Source organism: Bactrocera neohumeralis, chromosome 3 (assembly GCF_024586455.1).
Source record: "Bactrocera neohumeralis isolate Rockhampton chromosome 3, APGP_CSIRO_Bneo_wtdbg2-racon-allhic-juicebox.fasta_v2, whole genome shotgun sequence".
Taxonomy (NCBI): Eukaryota; Metazoa; Arthropoda; class Insecta; order Diptera; family Tephritidae; genus Bactrocera; species Bactrocera neohumeralis.
This window is the reverse complement of record NC_065920.1, coordinates 29,515,525-29,526,259: the sequence shown is the minus strand read 5'-3', so window position 1 is coordinate 29,526,259 and position 10,735 is coordinate 29,515,525. Positions and strand designations below refer to the sequence as shown.

The following is a 10,735-nucleotide window of genomic DNA, read 5'->3' as shown; positions in this document are numbered from 1 at the left end:
TGGGGAACTTTATGCTGATTTCGAGCTATACAAAGTGCTTCACTTTTTCAAATTTACAGCTGCCAATAGTGACGTAGTTCCCAAGACGCGAGAAATCTTTGTGTGTGGCCTCCAGGTACTTTGGTTTGCCCTCGTTCACCATAACCTCTTTTGGTTCTTTTTATAGGCTGAAAAGGTTACGTTGACGGCTTTGTTGTTAAGGTTTACGATATCATTCATATACTTTTAGAGTAGACGGTACCACTGCCGTTCAAATTAGAGGCACTTATCTTCAGAATTAAACTGAAGACGGCGCACCTCCTGTCAGTGTTGTCAAAAGCGGCTTTGAAAACAACAAAAAAAGTGAAGGATGTCGATCTGTTTGTCAATAGTCTTTTTCTGAATCTTATTTACCAGACCTAAAGCCAAATAAGGTTCAAAAAGCTTATTTACAATGGACTTAACTCCTTCGCACAATACTGTCGAAAGAATGTTATATGCAATGTCTAGAAGGCTGATCCTGCGACAACTAACACAGACTATAGGATCTCCCTTCTTGTGAATAGCATAAAATACACTTAACTTCCAATCATCGACACATCGGACACGTATTCATCCAATCATGCTTAGCAGCCAGAACATCCGCCTTTCCAGCTCATCACCGCCAAATTTAAACAGTTTAGCCAGTAATCCATCGGCCTCCGGAGCTTTGTTTTTCTTAAGCCACTTTAAAGCTGTGCTCGAGTGGCAGGACGACAATGTCGTCATGGTAGTTTGTTAGTGTGGCTTCTTCCTCATCCGTCGCAAATACTTTCGCCATCTAGCTTGAAATTTCGAGTGTACTCTGGGTGCCTGTTACAAGGTTTCCATTTCTGTCTTAACAGAAGCAGCCCCGAACTTGAAACCATTTCATTTTTGTAATAAAATTATTTTATTTTAAAATGCACAAATCAAAGGTCCCACCGCAAAATTTAATGCCTGTCTCTTATAGGTTAGGTATAATTACAAAATATATGGATTTAATTCTAGGGACTGCCATCCGGGAAAATGGAATCTCAGAATATGGGTTTCAAACGAATAATAACCGATTATTGAAATCCAAATCGAATAGTTTAGTAGTCACACATAATTATGAAAGGAGTGTATTTTTCGAATGTGATAGTTTCGAATACGTTATTGATTGAATTTCCAATCAGATTCTACACTTAGCTTATACAGAGATTAAAATAAATTAAAAAAACGATCTTCATTTACATTTATTATAGTTTGTTCTTTGCAAAAACTATTACCTATAAATATGCATATATCATAATAAAATCAAGTACTTAGATATTAAATGTTCAATTGCTTTTCCGATACTTAAAAGTATGTGTAAAATATACAAATTGAAAAGAAGAAATTTGAAAAATATCACTTAACATTTTTGGCATGGCTGTGATGACTAGTGTACATTGCTTCAAACATAAATCTCTATAATTATACGCATTTACAAAATTGCGCCTGATTAAAACCGATTTCGTTTTACTCTAAAAATTGAAAACTAATAGCTAGTCGTGTGTTACTAACTAAATTGCTGATAGCGAAAAAAGATCGGAAGTACGCAGCATTCGTGTTGTGAACCGAATGTGTCTTTGGCACTATCTCGTTTCACTCGCAAAATCCTTATCTTCTGCTCTTTCTATTCGCTCAACAGTTTACTTTGCACAAGTTCGTAATATAATGTTTAGCTACTATTCGGTGGCTCGTGGGGCCCCTGTAAGAGTGCCTGTAGTTTTGCGGCGGCAGGAAACGAGCCTAAGTCTAGCGGTGCTGCGCCACTTGTGCTCTGAATGTAGGCCAAGAGTCTGCGAAAAAACGTACAAAATTTATAAAAATAAAGCGCTGCGGAAATAACAATGTGCCGAACGCCACTCACCGTCGCAACTCGTCCAAAGCATTCTGTTGCATTAGTATATAATTCTTAGCTAACAACAATGTGGCGATCTTTGACAGCTTCCGCACGGAAGGCGAATGCGCGTAGGGTATGACGCTGCGGAGTTCATCCAAAGCATCGTTCAAATCGTGCATGCGTCGCCGCTCTCTGCGAAACAAATTAAGGTAATAAAAGTCACATGTAAGTACATGAATATTTAAAGATTTCTACAAACCTCGCGTTTATATTCAGTCGCACCGTTTTTGCCTGTCGGTTTTTCTGTTTGCCATTGCCACCGCTTCCACTTGTCCCACTGCCGGCGGCCACGGTGGTCGTACCACCAGATAGGGATTGTGGTGGGGATTTCCGCCCATGTCCCATACTTCCGCCACCAACAGCCCCCAGTGCACTTGGACTGGGCTTATTCTCATCTGTCGGCATGGATCCTTGCTGTGACATACCAAGTCCTTGTGCATAGAAGCCGCCGAGGCCCACAGCGCCAAGCGGTGTTCGCCTACCGGGCACACTTTGCGGTGGGCTGGATGTGGGGCCGGGATGGCCGGACATCAAATTTGGTGTTGGTGGTATTGGCATGTGTGCATGACCGGGTAAAGCAAACCCGAATGGCAGATTTGAATGGTCCATTTTTTGCGGTGGAGTATGTTCCAAGTGGATTTACTTAGGAACTATAAGAATAAAGACAGTATTGATGTTCAATGCCGTCCATAACATTTGGCTTTCATAAAAGGTGATTAAATAATGCATTTTTAGAAATTCTAGATTCCTTCTTTAAACAACTAAATAGGTTGCTCTTTATACTTCGGGATTTGACAAGCCTAGTGTAAAAGTTTGCAGCTGATCGGCATTAAAAAAATCTTAAAGTTTTAGCAACTAGTCAACTGATCGTAGATTTAAACAAAAACCAAAAATGTATGACCCTAAAATGCTTATTCTCTAAACAAATGCCTAACTTGCCTATATGGGCGGGACAGCACTGAATTTCCGACTGAGCGCCCGAAAGTAAAGCAGTCGTCTGCTTGGGTTGCCTGCTTTTTTGGAACAACTAGATATATCGTGACCAAAAAATCTAATGAATCTTTAGAAATTTTAGATATTGTTATATGTATGTCCTAAAATGCCTTCGTCGGATATATAAATAATATTTGATAGTTCAGTAAACATTCTGAAAGTTATGAATAGCAATCTTGTGATTGCAGCGCTTCAAGTTAACTCAAAATGTTATAGGTATTCATTGCAAGTGAGTGTTTCCACAATCCTTCTCGAGCTGTAATCATTGAGACACCAACACATAGATGACCGAAACTAACGTTTTTAAACAATGTGTATCTTATTCTGTGATTATGTAATGTCTTATTTTCTATCTCGGATCGGTTTCAATTACAGCTTATTAGTTTGAGTAAAATAAAGCTATCGGAGTTTTTCTGCTTTTTCTCACTTTCGAACTAAATTGACTAGTGGTCGAGAATACTTCAATAGTGAAGATGTGGTTGTTAAGAAATGAGATGAGATTATACTTGGACTACTATAGACAATCTTCTGAGAACCCAAGAAAACTCGTATAACGAGTGATGCAAGAAGAGGTACTTTTTCAATAGCCGATGTTTAACAGATCACGCATGAGAAGTGTGAATCTGTCATGTTATCTTTGTTCACTGATATAGCAGTGGTTTAGCTTTTCATAATGGAAAAACTTACGCCTGAACAACGTTTATAAATCGTTCAACTTTATTACGAAAACTCACGGTCTCTCTCTCAATGTATTTCGCGCGCTTCGCTCAACTTATGATCAACATAATCGACCTACGTACTATTCGCAAACACCATCATCCTTCTTGAGACCCAGCATTCATTATTCCATAATATTCGAGCGAATAGACCACGTCCAACACGCAGTGAAGAAAATATAGCAACGTAGCTGAGAGTAGAGAGTCGATTCGGCAGCAACTCGGACTGAAGTATGGATCGAATTGGCCCATTTTTCATCGTGATCTTGAATAGAAAGCGTGTACAATACAACTTGTGCAAGAACTGAAGCCGCTCGATCTTCCCAAGCGACATCGCTTCGCTCTATGGGCTCTTTACTAGTTCCAAGAAGATCCGACGTTTAGCGAAAAGGCCGATTTCTTGCTCAGTTGATATGTAAGCAAGCAAAATTGCATTTGGTACGAAGGGTAACCCGAAGATATTCAAGAGCTGCCATTTCCGACTATTTGCGGCCTGAAATTGAAGCTTGTGATATCGGCTTTCAACAAGACGGCGATACTTCCCATATATCGCATCATTCAATGGATTTGTTGAGAGAACATTTTGAGCAGCTAATTTCACGTTTGACCATCAAGATCATCAATATCGATACCGTTAGACTTTTTTCAATGGGATATGTAAAGTCTAAAGTTTGTGCGGACAATCCCGCTTCGATTCAAGCCTTGGAGCAGAACATCGCGTGTGTCATTCGTCAGTTAAAATACTCGATCGAGTCATCGAAAATGGGTAATCTGAGACAAAGAGATAATCTTCAAAAAATAAATGCCAAAAGATGCTTTTTCGAATTATAATAAGCATTCCCAATTAAGTTTGAAGATTCTGTGTTTTTTCTTAAAAAAAAAGTAGTGAATTTCGAAATGGATCCTCTTTTTGAATCCAATATATCGACCAATCGCCTTGAACACATCACAAATCTGCTTAAGCATTGTTCACCAGGAAGATTGAAACTATGAGGTTTCGCCGAAACAGGCAAGAATGATGGTTTTGAACTGATTCTACATACATACATACATATGTAATTTTATTCAAAAAAGTTTCTTCAACTATCAACTCGTAAAATTTTAACTCTGAACACATGCATGTGCGTCGATTGAACAGCGACCATGTAAAACACCTACAACTCGGCAAAGGTGAATCTTGCTGAATGTGTAGTTCTTCCTCCTTCACCAGGAACCCATACTAGTCTTATCATGCAATAAATTGATGTCAATATATTTTCTTTATATTTTAGCTTTCTTTAAAGCCCAAACATCCTCTATTTTATTGAGGTTTGGTGACTGTGACGGCCAATCTTTAGTGTCAGTTTAGTTTTCATATACCCATTGAGTACAGAGTTAACTCAATCAAGGATACTTTTGCGTAATTCAGCTGAATTTAGTAAACCTTTTTTATACAATTATATTACTCTAAAGTTCTGTTAAGCGCCTCAAAACCCCAAATCCAGGAGCAGAAAAGCTTCCATAAACATACCTTTTGGATGTACTTAACACTTCTTTGAATAAATGTTTGCCTTTCCTTAGCCAAACACATGTCAACGGACTGAACAATACAAAATTTGACTCATTTTTCATTGCTCCAATTATGTTTGATGCTTTCCTGCGCCCAAAAATGGTCAGACCACCTATTCACAAATGTAGAACTTACAATCGAATACTTAACAACTTTCTATCGTTTTTTTTACCCTTAGCATGCTTAGTTGGAAAATACTATTCAGATAATTTTAGAATTTGATAAATTAGATTGAAATTATGTTTTCATCAGAGATTATGGGTTTTACGCAAATCAAAAATCAAAAACTAGTATGACCAAAAAAGCACCCCGAAATTGCAACTAAATCCACCGGCTAAATGATATTTCAAAAAAAGCTAAAAAACTTTTAAATTGGTAGGACTATCGTTAATTACTAAGCCAAATGTGAGTACCATCTGTCAACCTTTTTGTTTACAGCAGCTGCTTAAGTCGGTAAACCTCAGTAGTCCGTTGCGACTTTTACAATGGATAAAAATATCGAACAAAGAATTTGTATAAAATTTTGTATTTCTAACCAAACCTCGTGTGCAGAACCGTTGCGAATGTTGGAAAAGGCTTACGGTGATTCAAAAACACAAGCCTACGAGTGGTACAAACCTCGTTTTGGACGACTTTCGACCTCTTCAACTGATGAAAATATTAAAAACGTGAAGGATATGGTGCTTGAAAATCGTCAGGCAAGTGTTATAGATATAGCAAGAGAGCTCGATATCTCTTACGAGTCCGTTCGAATGATTATGGTGGATATTAAAGGGTACCGTAAACAGGTCTCTTTGGACATGATTGATCGTGTGAATTTCAATCCTACATTCATAGAGAGCATTATACCTGCCGATGAGGCATAGGTTTATGAGTTTGACATACAAACAAGTCAACAATCATCGGAATGGAAGAAGAAAACCGAACCGATACCAGAAAAAACACGGAAAAGCCGCTCAAAAATGAAGGTGATATATTGTTTTTGCGATATTCGTCGTTTGTGCGCCATGAATTTGTTCCGGAGGGACAGACGTTTAATAAAAAATTATATTTGGCCACATTGAAGCATTTGCGTGAGAACATCCGTAGAAAATGGATGGAATTGTAGAAGAACAATTCATGGATTTTACGCGATGAAAATGCCATATCGCATCGAACAACGATTGTGCCAGAATTTAAAACGAAAACGCAATGAATAGCATCGATCAACCACCGTATTCAACAGATTTGGCTCCGTGTGATTTTTTCTTTTTCCTCAAACTGAAATTGCCGCGCCTTGAACACGATTTGAACGCTCGAAGAGATAAAGCAACATTCGCTAAAGGAGCTGAACGCCATCCCAAAAAGTGCTTATGAAAAGTGTTTCGAAGACTGGAAAAGTCGTTGGCATAAGTTTGTTACATCTGGTGGAGATTACTTTGAAGGCGACAAAGTCAGTATTGATGATTAATTGAAAATTTTGCGTTTTATTTACAATTTACGGGTACTTTTTTGTCACAATATTTGTTATAAATATGGAAACTGTGTTGCTTTTAAATGACATTTGTCATTTGCCTAGAAAGCAACCCTGTAATCTAGTTGTCATAAACAACCCCAATGCTGCGATTGCGCACCCTAGTAAAGAAAACGCATAATGAGCAGCGCGCACCCAACGGCCGGTAGTCGAACTCACACAGTAGTTGCGCGATGTTGTCGGCTGATGGCGCGCCAAATAAAAGCAAATTTGCTTATGTTGATTATAGTACTAGTAAATAATAATTTACTGTTTTGTCACATCAGCTTTCAATAATATTTATTTCAGTAAATAAATAATACACTAACAAAATTATGTGACACTTATTATTTAATACACGCGAAGACTTTTGCACAAGCAAGACGAGTTTTCCAATGTATTTATTTTGCAGCCACTTTGGAGTTATTAATTTTGTAGTTTTGGTAGCATTTTCACCAAGAATTATTAAGCACTTACACGTTTCTATTAATTGTTGTAGATTCCTGTAATTACTATATTGCTAATATTTAAGTTTGTTTATTATTTTAATATCTTTTTTTGCTTATAAAATGTGTATGCCGAAAAACTAGAACACGAAAACACTTTGCACCAAATATCACAAATGTACCAACTGATGACGGCACCGACTACGAATTAGTATAATGGCACGATGGCGAGGGAAGTGCATGCAGCGGCAAAAACAACACAAACACCACCGCCTCAGCCGCAGCCGCCAACATCACACAATCTCACCAACGAGACAAGGATAAATCCCCGCCGCTTTGTGGTATTCAAAATCCAGATTTTCGTCCTTTCGGTACACTTTGCATGCACGCTATGCGTCCGCCATTTAATTGTGCTGCAGGAATATCATAAATGTCCTAAATGTTTGGCGTGGCCAGAGCGTTCAGTTGCTAAACGCTTTGCGGTAATGGTGTTAATGCTGCCGCGGCTGCTGCTGGTTATGACAGCAGCAATGGTGACGCTGCTGCCGGAGGTAGTGGTGATTGCGCTGAGTCGTTGGTGGTTGCGGTGCGAGCAAAATACACATAAAGTCACAATAGCACCAACATACACACACCCAGGAGAAGAGAGTGCTGCTGCAATAACAACAAACTAGTTAGTGGCGCTATTGAATGATTCTTGCCGCTGCCTGTCGTTTCGGCTTTCGTTCGGAGGATTTTTTGTTTGCTTTATTATTATTTCGATTTTATTCCGGCTTTTATGCGTTCAAATGTTTTTATGTTTTTATTAAGCGTTGCCGCGCACATGCTGCAGGACGATTACAATTGTCGCAACTGCTACTGAAACTAATCGTTGCGATGTGCCGCAGTGGTTTGAATGCGGAGCAGCTGAAAGTGTGCTACAGTGTGTTCCAAAATACTTTTATACCAGAAAAAATTTATTATGCTATCTCAAAGTAGTTCATTAATAAATAATCTAAATAAACCGATACCTCAAATATGCTATCGTTGGGCTGTAACACACCTACTGTGAATATATGATGAAGGATCTGAATAGTTTTTACAGCGGAATGGCGGACATCGTAATGAAACTTGGTACACATGTTCCCTGGAAAACGGTGAAATTCGTAGATGGACGTAATTTGACCACTGCCACGCCCACAAAACGCCATTAAACGAAAACCTATAAAACGACATAACTAACTACTAAATTAAGATCAAGGGCAGTAATTTGGCAAAGTGGCTCGCAGGCTAAAAGTTTTGGAAAAGTGAGTGTAGCTCCGCACTCTAATGAGTTTAATGTACATATTTCCCAAACCCAATAACCAAACTCACTCAGAACAAATCGAAAACTGCAAAAATAGATGGAAATGAGAAACCTGTTTTGCTTTTCACATTGTATCTTTGTGCTTTAAATCGGGCCACCCTCTATATAACTAATATCAGGATTTTCAAAAATCTGGCTGACTTTACTCCATATGTTTGGTGATTGTATGTGAGGTACCTTGATGAAACGCCTTTTCAATATTTGGAGCCAATTGGAGATTCTAAAGGTAGCCAGGTCCCTCTCCACCTGGTATTTCCAATGAAGTGGAGGTCCTCCTCTTCCTCTGCTTCTAGCGGTGGATACTGCATCGAATACTCTCAGGGCTGGAGTGTCTTTATCATCCATTCGGACGACATGACGTAGCTTAGCGTAGCCGCTGTCTCTTAATTCGCTGAACCATACACTATACCATGGCATCTCCTTCCATCGACTATTCGCCGTTTCCGAGGCGCAAAGCACCATAAATCTTCCGCAGAACCAGATGTTGCCATCGGGGCCTCTGCCCCATATAGCAGGACGGGAATGATGAGTGACTTCTAGAGTTTAGCTTTTGTTCGTCGAGAGAGGACTTTACTTTTCAATTGCCTACTCAGTCCGAAGTAATACCTGTTGGCAAGAGTTATTCTGTGTTGGATTTTGACGGCTGACGTTGTTGTTCTAGTTCTAAGTTAGACGAAATAATCTACGAATTCAAAGTTGAAGTAGAAGCCAAGTCCCAACGACTGTTTGTTTGATGACAGAAGATATTTTGTCCTGCCCTCATTCACCACCAGACCCATTTACTTCACTTCCTTATCCAGTCTGGAGAAAGCAGAACTAACTGAGCGGATGGTGAGGTCTGAAACCTCGTTTCACCAGAAAAGGTCCTTTCCAATCCTGACGAAGCTTTTGTTATTACTCAACGTCAGTTTATACAGCCGCATTACTTTTGCGGGGATACCAAATTCTCAAGTTGCAAGGGTATAACATGTTCGTTTACATAAGAACTTAGCCTTTCCGTCATTGTTTTATATTTTTTATACCATCAGAAAAAGATTAAATAAAAAAAGATATACAAGATCTGTCGCAAAAGAAACAGAACTTTTTAAATATAACTGTTTCTGGTGGCGCCACCTATTGATGGGTATAAGAAATAAAAAGTTTGATCTCTTGTTGACATTTCGTAAAAATTTTAAGACAATTGGATAACTACAATCTATGCTAACGATCAAAAAGTGACAGCAGCTTTTGGTCATCAGTCGTAAAATGCATTTTGAACAAAGAGCAAATATTAAATTTTGTTTTAAACTTGGGAAAACGTTACTGAAACATTTCAAATGATGAAAAAAGTTTATGGTGATCAGTGCCTATCCCGTAGTAATGTGCATGAGTGATTTAAGCGATTCCAAGAAGGTCGTGAGGACCTCTGTGACGATCAGAAGTCGGGCCGGTCAAAATCTATGATTACCCAAAACAATATTGAAAAAGTGCAGGAATTTATTAAGAATGAGCCGAGAGTTCGTCCCACCTGGTCAAACGATTAATGCTGTGTTTTAGCTTGGTGTTATGAAGCGTCTTTTGTCACGCATTCGTCGTGCTCGACCACAATACCGTGAGGCAGAGTCCCGGTGCCAGTTGCGCGATAATCCGCCGTGTCATCGGTCGACGCTTGTCACTGATTTTTTGACAAAAAACTCCATATTAACCATTAATCACTCACCCTACTCACCTGATCTGGCACTCTGTGATTTTTACCTATTTGGAAAACTTCATTTGCCTTTGAAAGGACACTGGTTTTAGGACATTGCAGCTATCCAAAAGGCGACGACCGATACTGTCAAGAGCATTCCGAAAAATGACCTTAAACACTCATTTGAAATGCTAATTGACCGGGCTAAACGCTGTATCGAAGCACAAGGAAACTACTTTGAATAAAAAAATATAACTTTTGAAAAATATTAATTTTTTGTTGTTTCTTTTTAACAGTCCTGTTTCTTTTGCGACAGACTTTGTAGATATTTTCATTACCTACAACTTTTTCATATGACTTTTTTCCTAAAGTACTTATATTTTTGCAGGGAATAGAGAAAAATCATATTTAATCGTTAAAAATCCGCCATTCTTTCTCTTCTCGACCACAGATCGTCCATAAGATATTGATTTTTTTGCTTTCAAATACTAACCTCATCTAAAAATATAAGTATAATCTAAAATTAATTTATGAATCAATCATTCATTCTTTAGTTTAAATACTATTTGCCTAACTTTCAACAAAAATGTAAAATGGA

At 38.5% G+C, this 10,735-nt stretch overlaps 1 protein-coding gene across 3 annotated transcripts; it reads right to left on the bottom strand.

The window, feature by feature from the left end:
* Positions 1-1,217: 1,217 nt before the first annotated feature.
* Positions 1,218-8,331, bottom strand: LOC126752911 (class E basic helix-loop-helix protein 22). 3 transcript variants are annotated; one of them, XM_050463949.1, is made up of 4 exons: positions 7,155-8,142; positions 2,127-2,577; positions 1,895-2,059; positions 1,218-1,823 (listed from the first exon to the last, which is right to left on the bottom strand). In XM_050463949.1, exons 2-4 carry the CDS (start codon positions 2,534-2,536, stop codon positions 1,703-1,705), a joined length of 696 nt encoding a protein of 231 aa, XP_050319906.1. In that variant the 5' UTR covers positions 2,537-2,577; positions 7,155-8,142; the 3' UTR covers positions 1,218-1,702. The 3 variants fall into 3 exon arrangements, with proteins under 3 accessions (XP_050319906.1, XP_050319908.1, XP_050319909.1); XM_050463951.1 differs by lacking the exon at positions 7,155-8,142 and adding an exon at positions 6,860-7,141; XM_050463952.1 differs by lacking the exon at positions 1,218-1,823 and having other exon boundaries at positions 1,891-2,059; positions 7,155-8,331.
* Positions 8,332-10,735: the final 2,404 nt, after the last annotated feature.